The 21,149-nt window shown below is 42.1% G+C and overlaps 1 protein-coding gene across 2 annotated transcripts in view; it reads right to left on the bottom strand.

The window, feature by feature from the left end:
* The window catches only part of LOC115193655 (GDNF family receptor alpha-1), an 84,269-nt gene that overhangs the window by 48,744 nt on the left and 14,376 nt on the right, over positions 1–21,149 (bottom strand). The window contains exon 4 of one of the 2 annotated variants that reach the window (XM_029752517.1): positions 19,761–19,892. The exons of the other annotated variant lie outside the window; for it this stretch is intronic. Coding sequence (XP_029608377.1) covers positions 19,761–19,892 — 132 coding nt within the window. The remainder of the gene's footprint in view (positions 1–19,760; positions 19,893–21,149) is intronic. 2 annotated transcript variants of the gene reach the window in all.

Consider the following 21,149-nt stretch of genomic DNA (forward strand, 5'->3'; position numbering starts at 1 on the left):
ACATCATTATTATAAAATTACTTTATTTCAATTGAAAAAGACAATGATGGAACAGTGGGTGAATTCATTCACTTTTAAGTGTTGCCAACACATTCTTTTTCGATGGGCATAAATATTAAAAGCCCTTGTGAATTGATTAAATTCAAAACAACCACATACTGCAATTTGAGCACACAATGGAATTCATTCATTGGCCTCAAAAATTATTAAACAGCTGAATCTCTTCCCTAACTTGATGTAAAATGTTCTTTCATTTATTCATCAGCTGTCTATTAACCTGGGGCTTTTCTAAAAGAATGACATGTATTATTCACTGATGTTGACATTATAGTGGCGGAACATATTTACTATAAAATAACCGAAGTATAAATTGTTGTCTCAGCTATGATGTGCTGTGTGTGTGTGTGTACCTCTGTTCACAGTGCTGTGACGGTATGTACAGTATCAGTCAAAAGTTTGGACTCACCTACTCATTCAAGGGTTTTTCTTTATTTTTACTATTTTCTACATTGTATACTGAAGACATAAAAACGATGAAATAACACATATGGAATCAATGGCATAGCCAAACAAGTGTTAAACAAATTAAAATATATTTTATATTTGAGATTCTTCAAAGTAGCCACCCTTTGCATCGATGACAGCTTTGCACACGCTTGGCATTCTCTCAACCAACTTCACCTGGAATGCTTTTCCAACTGTCTTGAAAGAGATCCCAGATATGCTGAGCACTTGTTGGCTGCTTTTCCTTCACTCTGCGGTCCAACTCTGCTCCCGAGTGGTGCAGCGGTCTAAGGCACTGCATCTCAGTGCAATAGGCATCACTACTGTCCCAGGTTGGATTCCAGGATGTATCACATCGGGCCATGATTGGGAGTCCCATAGGGCGACTCACAATTGGCCCAGCGTCTCAATTGGGTTGAGGTCTGGTGATTGTGGAGGCCAAGTCATCTGATGCAGCACTCCATCCCCCTCCTTCTTGTTCAAATAGCCCTTACACAGCATGGAGGTGTGTAAGGTCATTGTCCTGCTGAAAAACAAATGATAGTCCCACTAAGCGAAAACCAGATGGGATGGCGTATCGCTGCATAAAGCTGTGTCACCAGCAAAGCACCCCCACACCATCACACCTCCTCCTCCATGCTTCACTGTGGGAACCACACATGCGGAGATCATCCATTCGCCTACTCTGCGTCTCACAAAGACACGGCAGTTGGAACCAAAAAAATCTAATTTGGACCAAAGGACAGATTTCCACTGGTCTAATGTCCATTGCTCATGTTTCTTGGCCCAAGCAAGTCTCTTCTTCTTATTGGTGTTCTTTAGTAGTGGTTTCTTTGCAGCAATTTCACCACGAAGGCCTGATTCACAGTCTCCTCTGAACAGTTGATGTCGAGATGTGTCTGTGACTTCAACTCCGTGAAGCATTTATTTGGGCTGCAATCTGTGGTGCAGTTAACTCCAATGAACTTATACTCTGCAGCAGAGGTAACTCTGGGTGTTCCTTTCCTGTGGCGGTCCTCATGAGAGCCAGTTTCATCATAGCGCTTGATGGTTTTTGTGACTGCACTTGAAGAAACTTTTAAAGTTCTTGAAATGTTCCATATTGACTGACATTCATGTCTTAAAGTCATGATGGGCTGTCATATCTCTTTGCTTATTTGAGCTGTTCTTGACATAATTTGGACTTGGTCTTTTACCAAATAGGGCTATCTTCTGTATACCACCCCTACCTTGTCACAACACAACTAAATGGCTCAAACGCATTAAGAAGGAAAGAAATTCCACAAATTAACTTTTAAGAAGGCACACCTGTTAATTGAAATGTATTCCAGGTGACTACCTCATGAAGCTGGTTGAGAGAATGCCAAGAGTGTGCAAACTGTCATCAAGGCAAAGGGTGGCTAATTTGAAGAATCTCAAATATAAAATATATTTTCATTTGTTAAACACTTTTTGGTTACTACATGATTCCATATGTGTTATTTAATAGTTTTGATGTCTTCACTATTATTCTATAATGTAGAAAAAAGTAAAAATAAAGAAAAACCCTTGAATGAGTAGGTGTGTCCAAACTTTTTTCTGGTACTGTACAGTATGTTTGTCTTCTCTCTCTCTCTCTCTCTCTCTCTCTCTCTCTCTCTCATACACACACACACACACACACACACACACACACACACACACACACACACACACACACACACACACACACACACACACACATCCACACACACACACACACACACACACACACACACACACACACACATACACACACTTTGAGTGTGCTCATGTTCTTTCCTATAAGTGCTCTGTAGACCATGGAGAATTCCAGGAAGTGATGCTACTTTTAATCAGCCTTTTCATCTGAACTGACATCATCTCCCTCTGGCCAAGTGTGGGTTGTGGGCTCGATTCCCACAGGGGGCCAGAACAAAAATGTATGCCCTCACTACTATAAGTTGCTCTGGATAAAAGCACCTGCTAAATGGCTTAAACTGTAAATGTGATCTCTGTTTCCCAAAAAATATTTTTGATGGTGTTAGAGCAAACTTATCCTAATATTCATTTGTAATCTGCAATAGTTGCTACACTACATATTAGGCCGTTTCTTAATTCGGTTGAATCTGTTTTGGTCTAAGAAAATAACTCTCTTAAGCTATGAACACTTTTACTTTTACATACCACATCTTCTTTTACATCCAGCAACCTAAACAGGAACACAACTGAAGCAACGGCAGTCATCACTACGACCCTGAACTAGCGCATGTCTTAAAAAGAACGTTCAGTTCACATTGATCTGTCCTTTGTGTTTTATATCATCCATGCTTTCACGTAGTATCTCTCACATGCAATTGGATGTGTTTACCATGTGTTTCTCCGCAGGTGAAAGTGATTAGGGCATTTCACATGCTATTGGATGACTAACGCGTTAGGCTTGTTCTGACCTTGAGAATCCAGTCCTCTTTGCTACACTATTGTGATGGCTCCAGGTGGATACAGTCTGTTCCTAATGGAAATATTCCTGTTTAATTTCCCACTCCTCTCTCTCTCTCTCTGCCTTCCTGAGTTGATATGTTAAATATGTTGGCCCTAAGGATATTTGATTTCACTCGGTGCCGTTTTATCTGACTGCGTGGCTAATTGGGGAATCTGCTCATGTACTGATTATTTGTGTGTGTGTATGTATGTGTGTGTTTGTGAGACAATGGATCCGCATTTGTGTGTATACCTGCCTGTATGTGGTAAAAATGGCAGTGTGAAAAAGCATACTAGTGTATCCTATGCGATTCTGGGAAGCAGAGATGTAGTGCGTACCCAACAATTGCGTGGCTATATACAGGGGTACCGGTACAGAGTCAATGTGTCAATGTGCGGGGGCACCAGTGTCGAGGTAATTTAGGTAATTATGTACATGCAGGTAGGGTTGTTGAAAGTGGCTATGCAAAGATAATAGAAAGGGGGGGGTGCAAATAGTCTAGGTATCCATTTGATTAGGTGTTCAGGAGTCTTATGGCTTGGGGGTGGAAGCTGTTTAGAAGCCTCTTGGACCTAGACATGGCGCTCCGGTACCGCTCGCCGTGCGGTAGCAGAGAGAACATTCTATGACTAGGGGGGCTGGAGTCTTTGACAATGTTTAGGGCCTTCCTCTGACACTGCCTGGTATAGAGGTCCTGGATGGCAGGAAGCTTGACCCCAGTGATGTACCGGGCCATACGCACTACCCTCTGTAGTGCCTTGCGGTCGGAGGCCGAGCAGTTGCCATTCCAGGCAGTGATGCAACCCGTCAGGATGCTCTTAATGGTGCAGCTGTAAAACCTTTTGAGGATCTGAGGACCCATGCCAAATCGTTTCAGTCTCCTGAGGGGGAATAGGTTTTGTCGTGCCCTTTTCACGACTGTCTTGGTGTGCTTGGACCATGTAGGTTTGTTGGTGATGTGGACGCCAAGAAACTTGAAGCTATCAACCTGCTCCACTACAGCCCCGTCGATGAGAATGGGGGCGTGCTCGGTCCTCCTTTTCCTGTTGTACACAATCATCTCCTTAGACTTGATCAAGTTGAGGGAGAGGTTGTTGTTCTGGCACCACACGTCAGGTCTCTGACCTCCTCCCTATAGGCTGTCTCATCGTTGTCGGTGATCAGGCCAACAACTGTTGTGTCATCAGCAAACTTAATGATGGTGTTGGAGACGGTGTTGGAGTGCCTGGCCATGCAGTCATGAGTGAACAGGGAGTACAGGAGGGGGACTGAGCACGCACCCCTGAGGGGTCCTCGTGTTGAGGATCAGCGTGGTGGATGTGTTGTTACCTACCCTTACCACCTGGGGGCAGCCCGTCAGGGAGTCCAGGATCCAGTTGCAGAGGGAGGTGTTTAGTCCCAGGGTCCTTAGCTTAGTGAGAGCTTTGAGGGCACTATGGTGTTGAATGCTGAGCTGTAGTCAATGAATAGCATTCTCACATAGGTGTTCCTTTTGTCCAGGAGTGAAATGGCAGTGTGGAGTGCAATAGAGATTGCATCATCTGTCGATCTGTTGGTGCGGTATGTAAATTGGAGTGGGTCTAGGGTTTCTGGGATGATGGTGTTGATGTGAGCCATGACCAGCCTTTCAAAGCATTTCATGGCTACAGATGTGAGTGCTACGGGTCGGTAGTCATTTAGGCAGGTTACCTTAGTCTTCTTGGGCACAGGGACTGTGGTGGTCTGCTTGAAACATGTTGGTATTACAGACTCAGATAGGGAGAGGTTGAAAATGTCAGTGAAGACACTTGCCAGTTGGTCAGCGCATGTTCGGCGTACACGTCCTGGTAATCCATCTGGCCGTACTTGTGTGAGTGTGTATCAGTGTTGGGTTCAATTCAATTTGAAGGCAGTTCAGGAAGTGATTTGAATTTTTTTTAAATGTAACTTTTGAAATAAATAGCTTCTACTTTGCAGTTTATTGAGAAGTAATTGAAAATAAATGCCCCCTTTTTTAAATTTTTTATTGACTGCCTTCGATTAGAATTGAGCCCAACCCTGGTGTGTATAAGTCTGTGTGTAAACATAAATAATATTGCCATTAGTTCTCTCTACTCGGCTTATAACAGCTTTACAGGACACATTTTAAATTCATAGAGCTTAGTGCTACGATGCCTCTTAATCCAAGCGAAATCAATGTTTAATAACCTATGAACATTTACATGTTCTGTTTTACCATCGCCAGCGGCCTAGTCATGCACCCTTGGGGCCTAGGCTTTCAATTCGCCTCATTAGCAGTAATAAAACAATCTCAACCAATATAAAAGATTAGTGGGAAGGAATCAAATGAGGTGAATAGTCTGTTCAACTGGGGTCACAGGAGGCATGATCTAAGAGTGATGAAAACCAGTTGAAAAAATACTGCACTGCCCAGCAAAATCATCATATAACCTAGCGGTCAAAGACAGATGTCATTGCCAACCTCCTAGGTAATCTGACACCGGTTACATGTCATTTCACAGTATGTGTCTCCATTTATGGAAGTGCATATGTGTGTGTGATAAGGCATTGCCTGTTCAAGTGTGTATCAATCTAGGATTTGTCTAGTCATACAGTCCATGCATACTCTCATGTTCAAGTGTACATGTGCCTGCTAATGCCTGTGGCCATGTCACTTAATCATTGGTGTGGCAGCACTACTCAGCCCCGTGCTAGATGGATGGGGCTGTCTGGGCTAAGCCCCCATAGTGAATAGTAAAGGTTTGACCTGCTGTGGTGTAAACACTGCTGGATGAATGCTTCCAGGTCTTAGGAGCCTTCATCTTCCTGCTACGGACACGCCAGCGCCAGGACCAAAAGCCCTCCTTCTTCCGCTCTTATAAATGCTTATACGTTATTATTGCCAGTGGGATAATCTCTAACAGATATTAAATCCATCTGGTTCCCCTACTGGCTGATCTCTACCAGATATTAAATCCATCTGGTTCCCCTGCTGGCTGATCTCTACCAGACATTAAATCCATCTGGTTCCCCTACTGGCTGATCTCTACCAGATATTAAATCCATCTGGTTCCCCTGCTGGCTGATCTCTACCAGATATTAAAAACATCAGGTTCCTCTACTGGCTGATCTCTACCAGATATTCAATCCATCTGGTTCCTCTACTGGCTGATCTCTACCAGATATTAAAAACATCAGGTTCCTCTACTGGCTGATCTCTACCAGATATTAAATCCATCTGGTTGCCCTACTGGCTGATCTCTACCAGATATTAAAAACATCAGGTTCCTCTACTGGCTGATCTCTACCAGATATTAAATCCATCTGGTTCCTCTACTGGCTGATCTCTACCAGATATTAAAAACATCAGGTTCCTCTACTGGCTGATCTCTACCAGATATTAAATCCATCTGGTTCCTCGACTGGCTGATCTCTACCAGATATGAAATTCATCTGGTTTCCCTACTGGCTGATCTCTACCAGATATTAAAACATCAGGTTCCTCTACTGGCTGATCTCTACCAGATATTAAAACATCAGGTTCCTCTACTGGCTGATCTCTACCAGATATTAAAACATCAGGTTCCTCTACTGGCTGATCTCTACCAGATATTAAATCCATCTGGTTCCTCTACTGGCTGATCTCTACCAGATATTAAAAACGTCAGGTTCCTCTACTGGCTGATCTTTTCCAGATATAAAATCCATCTGGTTCCCCTACTGGCTGATCTCTACCAGATATTAAATCCATCTGGTTCCCCTACTGGCTGATCTCTAACAGATATTAAAAACATCAGGTTCCTCTACTGGCTGATCTCTACCAGATATTAAATACATCACGTTCCTCTACTGGCTGATCTCTACCAGATATCAAATCCATCTGGTTCCCCTACTGGCTGATCTCTACCAGATATCAAATCAATCTGGTTCCCCTGCTGGCTGATCTCTACCAGATATAAAATCCATCTGGTTGCCCTACTGGCTGATCTCTACCAGATATAAAATCCATCTGGTTCCCCTACTGGCTGATCTCTACCAGATATTAAAAACATCAGGTTCCTCTACTGGCTGATCTCTACCAGATATTAAAAACATCACATTCCTCTACTGGCTGATCTCTACCAGATATTAAATCCAACTGGTTCCCCTGCCGGCTGATCTCTACCAGATATAAAATCCATCTGGTTCCCCTACTGGCTGATTTCTACCAGATATTAAATCCATCTGGTTCCCCTGCTGGCTGATCTCTACCAGATATAAAATCCATCTGGTTCCCCTGCTGGCTGATCTCTACCAGATATAAAATCCATCTGGTTCCCCTGCTGGCTGATCTCTACCAGATATAAAATCCATCTGGTTGCCCTACTGGCTGATCTCTACCAGATATAAAATCCATCTGGTTGCCCTACTGGCTGATCTCTACCAGATATAAAATCCATCTGGTTCCCCTACTGGCTGATCTCTACCAGATATTAAAAACATCAGGTTCCTCTACTGGCTGATCTCTACCAGATATTAAAAACATCACATTCCTCTACTGGCTGATCTCTACCAGATATCAAATCCATCTGGTTCCCCTACTGGCTGATCTCTACCAGATATCAAATCAATCTGGTTCCCCTGCTGGCTGATCTCTACCAGATATTAAATCCAACTGGTTCCCCTGCCGGCTGATCTCTACCAGATATAAAATCCATCTGGTTCCCCTACTGGCTGATTTCTACCAGATATTAAATCCATCTGGTTCCCCTGCTGGCTGATCTCTACCAGATATAAAATCCATCTGGTTCCCCTGCTGGCTGATCTCTACCAGATATAAAATCCATCTGGTTCCCCTGCTGGCTGATCTCTACCAGATATAAAATCCATCTGGTTGCCCTACTGGCTGATCTCTACCAGATATTAAATCCATCTGGTTCCCCTGCGGCTGATCTCTACCAGATATTAAATTCATCTGGTTCCCCTACTGGCTGATCTCTACCAGATATTAAATCCATCTGGTCCCCCTGCTGGCTGATCTCTACCAGATATCAAATCCATCTGGTTCCCCTACTGGCTGATCTCTCCCATATATAAAATCCATCTAGTTGCCCTACTGGCTGATTTCTACCAGATATTAAATCCATCTGGTTCCCCTACTGAAAAAAAGAACCTTCCTTTCCAGGGCATTTTCTTAATAACATACATAACTTCCCCCTGGCAAAAGCACTTCTCTATGGCCTTGACAACTTAGATAGCACTCTGAAAAATCAATGCCTGCATCTGGCCCGGTGTGTAAAATATGGGTATGAGGGAGAAATGTGTCTGTGGGAGAGAGAGCGAGAGAGGAAGAGATGGGGGGGACAAATCTGAGCGATATTCCCTGCCAAATCCAACTGCTCCACATGGCGTATACAGTACATAACCGAAACCCTCCCCAAACAAACAGTTAAGTTAACATACTGAACTATTTCCGTGCTGAAAAACCAGAGGAGCAAAAACAAGAGGTCTTGTGTTCATGACTCAGATCATTAACAGACCAAAAATGGCACAGACAATAAACATATACCTCTTCTGATAACGCTGGTAAAATACAGACCCACCCCTAAGCTAAACTTTCACTGACTGGCTTCTCATCCACTACTGTGGACAAAAACCAAGAGGTCCTAAAAGTAAGACTTGGTGTATATTTACCCCTCAAAAATATATGGGGGATTGGAAATGATGCAGACAATTACATTGATGAAAGCTACAATCTATCCTCAATATTAAACCTGATCTAACCCCTAAAAAAAAGACTTGGTGTGGCTGTCAGACTCAAACATCCCCACTCATCCTTTCTCCTCTCAACCAGAATAAAAACAGCTATGACTATCAATACCTGTATCACCATGGCAATTGTCTTTCAGACATAAAGGGAAGAAAAACACACCATAAGAGTAAATGCAAATTCTGGCACGGTCTTACAGTAGTCTTTATGAATGATTGATGACCCAGCCCGCAATCTGGGAGTATTGTAGGGATAATGTTTTAATACATAGGCACTATCTGGCTTTAGGTCATGGTTTGCTATTAATCATTCTCCCACCTATCACTTATCACAAGGTTATAGGCATGCTGACCACTTCCTGAAACAACTTGTACCAAATTATAACGAATGCTTACGTGACATAAATATGCTTTATGGAATCTGCTTGACAGAGGGGAGAAGGAATGAAATTTAAGAGGAGGCCCATGGTACTTTATTTCTGCCTATGGTGGGTAATGCAAACCTATGGTCACACCAAATATACAGAATTGACTGACAAAAGTGAAAGTATCGTGTTGTTTAGGAAATATATATTTTGTCTACAGTAACTATTGAAATGAAAACTAAAAGTTATGTCAGATTAAATTACGTATTGACATAAATAAATACAGTTTAAAGATAACCTTGTTTGCTGTTTTACCTGGGGCTGGAGAGAGTAGTGTGAGGGAGAAAACTGGACTCATCTGATGTTAAAGTAAAGTCCTGCTATAGGACGGCTTGCTTCCAAAAGACATTTCCCCCAGAGGTTGTACGCTTCACCACTTCGTTCCACCTCCCTCATACATGCAAATGAAATGCTAATTAAATAGAAAGCTTTGCTGCATTACAGCAACAAGTAAGCGTTTTCCAGATGTGCGTGTTTTCCTGTCCTCAAAGTGAGTTAGTGAGTCATATTCATCTCAACTACCTTGAAGTGTTTTTTAATGACAGAATAGTACAGACAGACTCACATCAAATAATCCATCGTGAGCTTGCCATAACAGTGTCTGTCTTAATGGCTATAGGAGCTCAAACTTTGTCCCATTCTGACTGACAAGCGGATGTTAGTAACCTTAAAAGAGGCATTGGGGATTGTGTGTGTGTTTGTGTGTGTGAGATAGAGAAAGAGAAGGGGGAGAGAGACAGAGAAAGAAATACGGAAAGAGAGAGAGAAAGAGAAAAAACAGAGAGGGAAAGATGGAAGAAGAGAGCGAGAGAGAGACAGAGAGAGAGAGAGAGAGAGAGTTGTCCATGTGTGTATGTGTGGACTTGTTTGTAAGAGACTAAATCTGTCCAAAATCTAAAGATTTTCATAAAGCCATTACTGGAGTAAAACACTATCCATTTCCCCTAAAGGGTATCATTAGGCTATCTTTCCCAAACACTATGGAATAGGTGGGAGAGAACAATGTAATTATATGGAAAAACTAATTTCTAAACTACAACCCTAGCGAGTGTGAGAGAGAGGGGGGAAAGAGAGAGAGAGACAGAGAAAGATAGACGGAAAGAGAAAGAGACAGAGGGAAAGATAGAGGGAAATAGAGGGGCAGTGTTTCACACAAAAGTGAAAAGATGCATCTCTATTCCTCTAACTCGTCAGTCTAAACAGATTACTCCACATGCAACAAACAAATAACTGACACACAGCCTGAAACCCTGGTTAACTTCATTTTGGATGGACTCTCAATTTCAATCTCTACATTAGTGGACAAATAGTCAGCATTTACTCCCACTGATTCACAGTGTGATACACTTTAAATAAACCCTTTACATAACTTGCATTGTATTTTAATGTCTATATCATTAACACTTTTGACATCACATCAATTCTCCCCAAAGTGAATCGAATTGGTTGTTTTCTCCCCAGGACCAATCAAAACGGTCAGTATGGAGAGAAGGCTCTCTCGTGCAGGTGGAGTACCTATGCATTTACTCCCTTTATTTGGCTTCTGCAGCAGTGTGAGGCCTGTCGACCTTTCGGCAGCCGGCCTGGCTGGGCGCCGTGCTGCGTCCGCTCTACACTGTGCTGCTGGAGGATTATATACTCAGCCTGTCAGTTCCGCCAGGCTAGCGTTGCTGTGGTTCGGTCGCAAGCTTAGTTTCATTGTTGCTGCTTGCTGTAGTGCAGACATCTCAGGGCTGTTCACAGCACTTTGCCTCCTTCCTCACTCTAGTTCATGCTGTATTTAAACAGCCTACTGCTTCTCTTCTCTTTTTCCTACCAAATAGAGGTTGGCTACAAACTACAGCCAGGGGTGGGCAAACTACAGCCAGGGGTGGGCAAACTACAGCCAGGGGTGGGCAAACTACAGCCAGGGGTGGGCAAACTACCGCCAGGGGTGGGCAAACTACAACCAGAGATAGGCAAACTACAGCCAGCCGACTAAATGCGTCCCGTGAGGGATTACAATTATTTGTATGTATCACTGTACTTTAGCAGTAAAATGTTTTTATGTATACTGTAATAGATACTGTAATATGGCAACTGCTCGGCATCTGACCGTAAGGCGCTACAGAGGGTAGTGCGTACGGCCCAGTACATCACTGGGGCCAAGCTTCCTGACATTGTCAAAGACTCAAGTCATCCAAGTCATACATGTAGACTGTTCTCTTTGCTACCGCAAGGCAAGCGGTACCGATGCGCCAATTCTTGGACCAAAAGCTCCTTAACAGCTTCTACCCCCAAGCCATAAGAATGCTGAACAATTCATCAAATGGCCACCTGGACTATTTACATTGACCGCCCCCCTCTTTGTTTTTTATACTGCTGCTACTCTCTGTTTATTATCTATGCATAGCCACTTTACAAATGACCTCAACTAACCTGTATCCCCGCACATTGACTCGGTACCGGTATCCCCTGTATATAGCCTCATTATTGTTATGTAAATATCTTCTGTTACCTTTTCTTTTTTTACTTTAGTAATATTTCGTAAATATCTTCTTAACTCTATTTCTTGAACTGCATTGTTGGATAAGGGCTTGTAAATAAGCATTCCACGGTAAGGTCTACACCTGTTGTATTCGGCACGTGACAAGGACAATTTGATTTTATTTGATTTAATTACCTCACATCTCAGGCAAGTCTGTGAAATGACTGCAGTCAGTTACACTTTGAAGTAAAATGAAAAGGCAATTGGTGCGTGCGTGCGTGCGTGTGTGTGAGTGTGTGCGTGTGAGTGTGTGCGTGAGTGTATATTTTATAGTGTATAACTTTTGAACACACAGGGTTTCTAGTATAACACACAGGGTTTGTACACCAGGCGATTTCATGGGGCAAATTGAAGCAGTCATGTTGGTGTGTGTAGGTCTGTACTGGGTGCCATCTACCACCAGGTGGTTCCTCAGACTGATGACCAACCTCATCCAGCAGGATTGTCTGAGAGCTGAGAGCAGGAACAGGCTCTGGTTTCCCTCCAGTGAAACTCTACCCGTCGCCATGTCTCTCTCTCATTCCCGCTGACATATTCACACAACAGACCCTGCTGTTGCTCTTCACGCCGGACTTTTCCAATTAACCTATTTGCCCCTAAGCGCTGTCACATGAGATGCTATTGGATGTTTTATGTAGCCAACTCAATTGGTCAAAGGGCAAACCGCTAAATGAAATGTGGCTTTTGAGTGATTTATTGCTCAGATTGAAAGTTGAGTGCTTGGTAGAGAAGCAGGGGAGAAAATGGAAAAAGCCTGTTGAGTCAATGAAATTGAATTGTATTTGCAAACAAATCCCAGTTGTTGCCCTTGCCCTATTTACACTTATTGAAATGAAGTCCAAATAACATGCTGGGTGACAAAATAATCCCTCCCTATTGCCTTCGCCGTGTTGTTGGTTGGACGTGTACGAGGTAGTCTGGGACAGTGTGCTTCTGCAGGAGTGAAAGTACCCATCTCCTCTGCGGTAAAATCATTCAGATCACATGTAGTGGAGGTATGGACTGTGTCGTGCGCTTCATCATTGGAGGCCCGGGGCTTGATTTGTGGCACAACTCTGAGAAATTGAGTTGGAGAAAAAAACCTGAGGAAGGGAGATGCCATTCCACGCTAGTGGTGCTGGTCGACTCCCACTAGTGTTGATCCTGCATATCATGGCTGGCAGGGACAACCTTTTAACTCCTGATGATATGAAATTCATATATTCATATATACACTACCGTTCAAAAGTTTGGGGTCACTTAGAAATGTCCTTGTTTTTCATGATAACATACATGAAATGAGTTGCAAAATGAATAGGAAATATAGTCAATGATTTTTAATTGAAATAATAATTGTGTCCTTCAAACTTTGCTTCGTCAAAGAATACTCCATTTGCAGCAATTACAGACTTGCAGACCTTTGGCATTCTAGCTGTCAATTTGTTGAGGTAATCTGAAGAGATTTCACCCTATGCTTCCTGAAGCACCTCCCACAAGTTGGATTGGCTTGATGGGCACTTCTTACGTACCATACGGTCAAGATGCTCCCACAACAACTCAATAGGGTTGAGATCCGGTGACTGTCCTGGCCACTCCATTATAGACAGGATACCAGCTGACTACTTCTTCCTTAAATAGTTATTGCATAGTTTGGAGCTGTGCCATTGTCCTGTTGTAGGAGGAAATTAGCTTAAATTAAGTGCCGTCCACAGAATATGGCATGGCGTTGCAAAATGGAGTGATAGCCTTCCTTCTTCAAGATCCCTTTAACCCTGTACAAATCTCCTACTTTACCACCACCAAAGCACCCCCAGACCATCCCATTGCCTCCACCATGCTTGACAGATGGCGTCAAGCACTCTTCCAGCATCTTTAAATTTTTTCTGTGTCTCACGAATGTTCTTATTTGTGATCCGAACACCTCAAACTTACTGTAGATTTGTCTGTCGATAACACTTTTTTCCAATCTTACTCTGTCCAGTGTCTGTGTTCTTTTGTCTATCTTAATCTTTTCTTTTTATTGGCCAGTCTGAGATATGGCTTTTTCTTTGCAACTCTGCCTAGAAGACCAGCATCCTGGAGTCGCCTCTTCATTGTTGACGTTGAGACTGGTGTTTTGCAGGTACTATTTAATGAAGCTGCCAGTTGAGGACTTGTGAGGCGTCTGTTTAGACACTCTAATGTACTTGTCCTCTTGCTCAGTTGTGCACCAGGGCCTCCCACTCCTCTTTCTATTCTGGTTAGTGACAGTTTGCGCTGTCCTGTGAAGGGAGTAGTACACAGCGTTGTACAAGATCTTCAGTTTCTTGGCAATTTCTCGCATGGAATAGCCTTCATTTCTCAGAACAAGAATAGACTGATGAGTTTCAGAAGAAAGTTCTTTGTTTCTGGCCATTTTCAGCCTGTAATCGAACCCACAAATGCTGATGCTCCAGATACACAACTAGTCTATTAAAATGATAAACTTGGATTAGCTAACACAACGTGCCATTGGAACACAGGAGTGATGGTTGCTGATAATGGGCCTCTGTACGCCTATGTAGATATTCCATTAAAATCTGCCGTTTCCAGCTGCAATAGTCATTTACAACATTAACAATGTCTACACTGTATTTCTGATCAATTTGATGTTATTTTAATGGACAAAAAAATGATATTTTCTTTCAAAAACAAGGACATTTCTAAGTGACCCCAAACTTTTGAACGGTAGTGTATACTGTATATCTATTTTTAAATGTATTTAACTTTTATTTAACTAGGCAAGTCAGTTAAGAACAAATTCTCATTTACAATGACGGCTTACCCCGGCCAAACCCGGACGACGGTGGGCCAATTGTGCACCGCCCTATGGGACTCCCAATCACGGCTGGTTGTGATACAGCCTGGAATCGAAACAGGGTCTGTAGTGACACCTCTAGCACTGAGATGCAGTGCCTTAGACCACCGAGCCACTCGGGAGAAAAATATATAGGGAGATCATTTCAGTTATGGAATAACTATTTAGGTCACGGCATAATATTATGGATATTCTTACACAACAGGATATTTGAATAAATTAGCTAATCTGATATGCATCAGCTGTTGATGTGATTTTCTCCATACAAAAAGACTAAAAATCTCAAAGTGTGTGTGACTGACTTTAGAAAGATATCACCCACGTTTCCACTTGTAACAAAATGTGATTGCTTGGTACCAAAGTCCTAAGCACATTTTACATTTCAGACTTCCTCAGTTAGACCTAGCAGCAGTACTTTGCATGTAAATCTAAAAGTTAAGCATGCAGCCCATACATATTTTCCAAAGCTCCAGAGCGAATCCCACTCCACCTTGCCAGACTGTATTTCCTGCTATACAGGACACTTCAAAATGAGTCACTCCCCTGTAAGAATGAATAACAAACGCGAAAGTAGGCTGACGGCCACTTCTCTCCATTCTCATTCATCTGCTGTCTCAACAGGTCACTCCGCAATAAGGTGCTTGAAAGCTAATAGATTCGCTTGAGACACAAATATCACCGTGGTGTCTTGCCAAACTGCAGCCGTCGGGGGATGCGGCTAAAAGCCAATGCACCAGCCTCGCCACGCAATCACTGCCCACTGGAAGACATTTGGGGATTATTGCTTTGCCCATCATTCAGTGCAGAAAGGCACAGTGATGCAGCGATAGGCGGCCATGGCTGGCAGTATATTGAGGGTGTGAGCGCACCCGCCCTATCAATGATTTTTAATGGAAGAGCTCCACAGGCAAGCGGGGAGGAGCCATCCGGGGCAGACCACAGCTCAGGAATAAGGCTCTCTTCCATAATGTCTGGGAAAGCCTCATACTGTACACAAGTGCATGCAAGTACACACACACACACACACACACACACACACACACACACACACACACACACACACACACACACACACACACACACACACACACACACACACACACACACACACACACACACACACACCCTTCTTCTCTCCCTGACCTCCTCCCTCTAACTGGGTGAATCAGAGTGTGTGAATAATGTATGAAGTACAAGCTGTAAATCCTGGCCAGCCACAACCCTGCCAGATGAGGATTTAAACTTTACCTTGATACGTTCAAATATATTGAAAACACAGTCTGCATACCGAACTGCTTTCTGTTGGTAGGCCTACCATCATATTGCTCTATAGAGAGACCACTGGTTGTAGACATGGGTGTTCCATGATCAAACTACTTTTGGAGTCAGACTGATGCATTATGACATATGGTGTTATGCTGATTCATGTTGGACATAAAGTACATATCTTCTATGAATATCAACATGTTTCCAGTCAAAAGCTGTTGTTTTCCCTCAACTTCACCATGTCCTTACAATAGTAGTTATGTGAAAAACCACTATATACACCTCACTTGCCTTTCCCCTCAGGACTGTTGGTTGCCATGCCAGCCAAAATTCTCTTAATGCTCTATATCTGGAAGGTTATTACAAGGTCTTCAAGAATGCTCTTTTTTTCTTTATTTTTTAAAAAAGTCACCGGTTGAGAGGCAGAAATCATGCATGTGTGGCTGGTTTTGTGCCACCAAGTCCTCTAGGCATTTCTGGGAGGCTGGGTGACCTGTTCAGCTCTTCATCTTGTGTTTACGTACCGATCACATATGGCCGGAAACCAAATAAACAGTACATGAATGAGTGGAGAGCAGAGCAGAAGGCCTAACAGCAAACAAATCCACCGGTATAAACTGCTTGGAATATTCACACAGGACCTAATCTCTCTCTGGAGCTAGCTTTATATTATGCTAATAAGGTGAATTTAATTTCCCTGACAAAGTACAACATGTACACTCCAAAAATACAAATATTAACATTGTCGAAGAACTATAATTACACTCAGTCTGGAATCTATGTGAGAGATTTTCTTTAAAGTAAATTCTTTATTGAGAATTGTCTAAAACAAAGGAAAGGTATTGTCACGGTTGTCGTAAGGATTGGACCAAAACGCAGTGGGAATATGTATACTCATCTTTTTTATCTTGAAGAAGGAGAAACAACTAAATACGTATACAAAAAAGAACAACCCAAAACAGTCCTGTTAGGTGCAACAAACACAAAACAATGAACAACTACCCACAAATCCCATAGACAAACACCCCTCTTAAATAGGACCTTCAATTAGAAGCAACTAGGAGCAGATGCTTCCAATTGAAAGTCAACCCAACAAACACCACATAGAAATAGACATACTAGAACTAACATAGAAATAGACTAACAAGAACATAACCCAACAAACCCCCGAAACACTCTAAACAAACACCCCTCCTAAAACAGAACATAGCCCAACAAACCCCGAAATACTAAACAAACACACCCCTGCCATGTCCTGACCAAACTACAATAACAAATAACCCCTTATACTGGTCAGGACGTGACAGGTATGGCATTTAGAATAGTGTTGAAAGAGACACTGGTCTGATTTTCCAGGCATTTCCCTTGATGATCTGTATATGAGGATTACAAAATCATATAAAAGTACGCAACTTTGATTTATCATCCATTATGATAAAACAGAGATGTCCATTTAATTAATATGGTTAAAACAGCAACAACCTCATCAGAATATGCTACAACACCTTCACACAAAAAGTACACTTACCCACCAGGATGTGATGCTATTAAATGACTAATTACTTAAAACAATAAATCTGCTTTATTATTTGTAATTAATATTTCCAAAAAGTCTTTACGGGAAGCCCACAGCTTCATTCCTATTAACTTTAACAATGACTAACAACATTCAGGGGGATTTGAGTTTTAATTCATCTGAACGTTCCTCCCTGAGGGCGCTGGTTCTCACAAACTTGGCAGTGGTATTAACTGTAAGCCGCTGAGAGGTGGAGAGAACTCAACACACTCCCTGCTGAATCCAACACCTATCAAAACAAAATGATATGGCTGTAGCACATTTAGCAGGGCCACTGGACCTTCAATACCCTGGCAGACCGGTAGAATCCCTGGTTATATTAGCACTGGCTATGTTTGTGTGACATGTTTTGCCTCTTAATCCCATTAAGTCAGATGAAACAACACTTCTGTTTTCTCTCCCACAATGTCTCAGTATAAGACGGCAAACACTGGCGTGAAAGTTTTTATTGGAGAGCGCTTGTCACTCTTGTAGGACATGTAGGGAAAACGGTCCTCTGTATCCTTAATTTATAGCGTGGTGAGGTTACTGAATTATTCATTCATTGTGAGTAGGTGGGCCATGATACAACAAAACACTTCATTGCATGACACTGAATAAGGTGTTTAGTTTTAGATTTAGGTTTGTTTGTGGGAGAGTGACTGTTAGCAGGAATGAAAAACAAAGGATACCTTATGAAAAAATATATTACATATATTATTACTATTATTGTTTCATTATGATATTTTTTAGGGTCAACAATTACTTGTATCATAGTACTAAATAAAGTATATTTCCGTTTATTATCCTATTTAGTTTTTTTAATCTGTTTAGTTTTTTTGTTATTTATTGAATTTTTATTTTTTGGGGGGGATAATGTATATTTCCTCTGTTGTGATTTTGTTGTGATCTAAAAGCATTTTAAGCGCACAAAATTCTTACCCACACACAATGCCCTCCCCCACAGTCCTTACATTGTGATGCATTTGTTACAGGTTTGCCTTCATGAGTGTTTTTAAATTGTATGTATTCCAATTGCTCAGTGTGAGAATGAACCAGGGTTTTGCCACCTCATACAGTGAGTTATGACCCCCAGATCCCCCTGAACATTCACTGAAGTGATGACCACCCCTTCAGCAACACAGAGCAAGCACAACACTGGGAGTGGGTGTTTGGTGTGTGTGTGTGTGTGTGTGTGTCTGTGTGTGTCCTGTGATGTAGTGGTAAAAAGAATCGAACGCTCCCTATATTTCTCATGCTTTTCCTGCTATAGTTGGGGAACGATTGTGCAAAATAAAAAAAGTGCGTAGACGGTTTTTATATGAATTTACCCTCCACTACACCACTGACCTTACCCACAAACAGCCACTAAAACAACCATATCAAATATTTACACTCTTTTTAATATTATGAGAATGTAAAATGGTCCATGGTGGTAAAGCACGACTCTCCCCATAATCTTTCTCTCTGCTCCCCAGGGCTTGAGCTTAGAGCACATCTGCTCTAAAATACATTTCCCAAGGATGCTGCAACCCTGGTACGCCTGACTTAGCTACCACCTAAACAACTATTTCCTAGGGCTGGATGATATCGACTAAAGTCTACATACTGTACATTTTTGGTCATAATCTTATTGATATTTGTTACAAAACCCTATTATGAAAAATAATAGAATAATTTCCTCCCACAGCCATCTTCAAATCAACTATAAACAAATGCAAAAGCACAATATCACAACATAACCCATGTAATGTAATACTGGTTCTCATCGACATAACCCATGTAATATAATACTGGTTCTCATCAACATAACCCATGCAATATAATACTGGTTCTCATCAACATAACCCATGTAATATAATACTGGTTCTCATCAACATAACCCACGTAATATAATACTGGTTCTCATCAACATAACCCACGTAATATAATACTGGTTCTCATCAACATAACCCACGTAATATAATACTGGTTCTCATCAACATAACCCATGTAATATAATACTGGTTCTCATCAACATAACCCATGTAATGTAATACTGGTTCTCATCAACATAACCCACGTAATATAATACTGGTTCTCATCAACATAACCCATGTAATATAAAACTGGTTCTCATCGACATAACCCATGTAATATAATACTGTTTCTCATCGACATAACCCATGTAATATAATACTGGTTCTCATCAACATAACCCATGTAATATAATACTGGTTCTCATCAACATAACCCACGTAATATAATACTGGTTCTCATTAGCATAACCCATGTAATATAATACTGGTTCTCATCAACTCCTGAAAAACCCCCACCCACCCATCTTTATTTCTTTCTCCGTCTCTCTCTCTCTCTCTCTCCCTCTCTCGCTCTCTCTCTCACACTTGCACACAAACACACACGCACACACCCGTACACACACACTTCCTGCCATGCATACTGTAAGTCTTGAGGTTAATTACCCAGAATTGCCCAATTGGGATGAGCTCTCCTGTTTCTACTGGGGTCTTCCACTGCTTGGCCCCTGACTTGGGGCCCCTTCCCTGTGGGCACTGTGACAGTGCCGCTCCTGGGGTCGCCGATGACCCCTTCCTCTGCAAGAAATGTGCTTCATTCAGGACCACAGGGTGAACAGAGCTCACAGTACAGTGGACCAGGGGACATGCCACACTCAGAGGGTAAAGGGGACATGTCAGAGGCAGGAGAGTCACCAGGCGGGGAAGGGAAAGGTGTTAAAGAGGAATACAGCTTGCTGAGGTCTTGTTAGCGGAAGGTTTGGTATCATACAAAGGAGAAGAGGGGAGGTCTTGTTAGTGGAAGGTTTGGGACAGTACAAAGGAGAAGAGGGGAGGTCTTGTTAGTGCAAGGTTTGGGACAGTACAAAGGAGAAGAGGGGAGGTCTTGTTAGTGGAAGGTTTGGGACAGTACATAGGAGAAGAGGGGAGGTCTTGTGATGGGCAGCATTTTGCTGAGGGAGTATAGTTCTTAGAGACAGCTGGTTGACAACCAGTTTCTGGTTAAGCTGGTAGCACCAAAAACAAGGAAATGGGGGATAGATTTGGTGTGCTTTGGTGTGCTTATCAATGCACAAGCACGATAAAATAAGTCATACAAAGGTTTTACTCTGGGTGAAGTTTCAAATGCATCCTGTCATTACTAAGTGTGTAATGTGATAGGTATTTTAATGTAAACAAAAATGTACACACCAATATTTGGTAAGTAAACTGTACATTCAATTGATGGATTTACACAAACTAAACCCAAATGGAACATCTGAAGATGTTTGTATATTAATGGCACACAGCACAGATGCAAATCTAGTATCAATGCCCTCATTTAACATGCTTGAGATCAAGAATGTCGCAAAGCCAAAAACAGCTGGATACTGGAGATATGTATCTTTTCATGGTCGTCTGTTTTGCAGGAAGTTTACAGAGTGAAAATGTGATTAAAAGTGTTAGGGGGGGGTTGTTCTCTCGAGACAAGAGCTGCAGCACATTGTCTTGTACAATCAGAGGACTACTAGCATTTCCAGCCATGATTAGAAGAGTCACAGACACACAAAAACAGACCATTACCTCCTTCTTGGCTGGAAAACAAAACAGCTGCAGCCTTAAAAAAGGATCAACATCTATATTCTCTCACTTCATTTGAGGGCTTAGGACTGTCGCTTCACCCAAGGCTAACATCTCTGAGTCTGGCAGTATGTATGCTCTTGCATAATGATCAATTGAATCCCAACCAACGCAACACTAACTGTATTGTATCAATTATTTTTTTTTAAATAGGGGGGGTGTATGACGCAAGTGACAATTTGATCAAACGTGGTTACTCACAACATTTATCCGACT

Source organism: Salmo trutta, chromosome 5 (genome assembly GCF_901001165.1).
Source record: "Salmo trutta chromosome 5, fSalTru1.1, whole genome shotgun sequence".
In the NCBI taxonomy this organism is placed as follows: Eukaryota; Metazoa; Chordata; class Actinopteri; order Salmoniformes; family Salmonidae; genus Salmo; species Salmo trutta.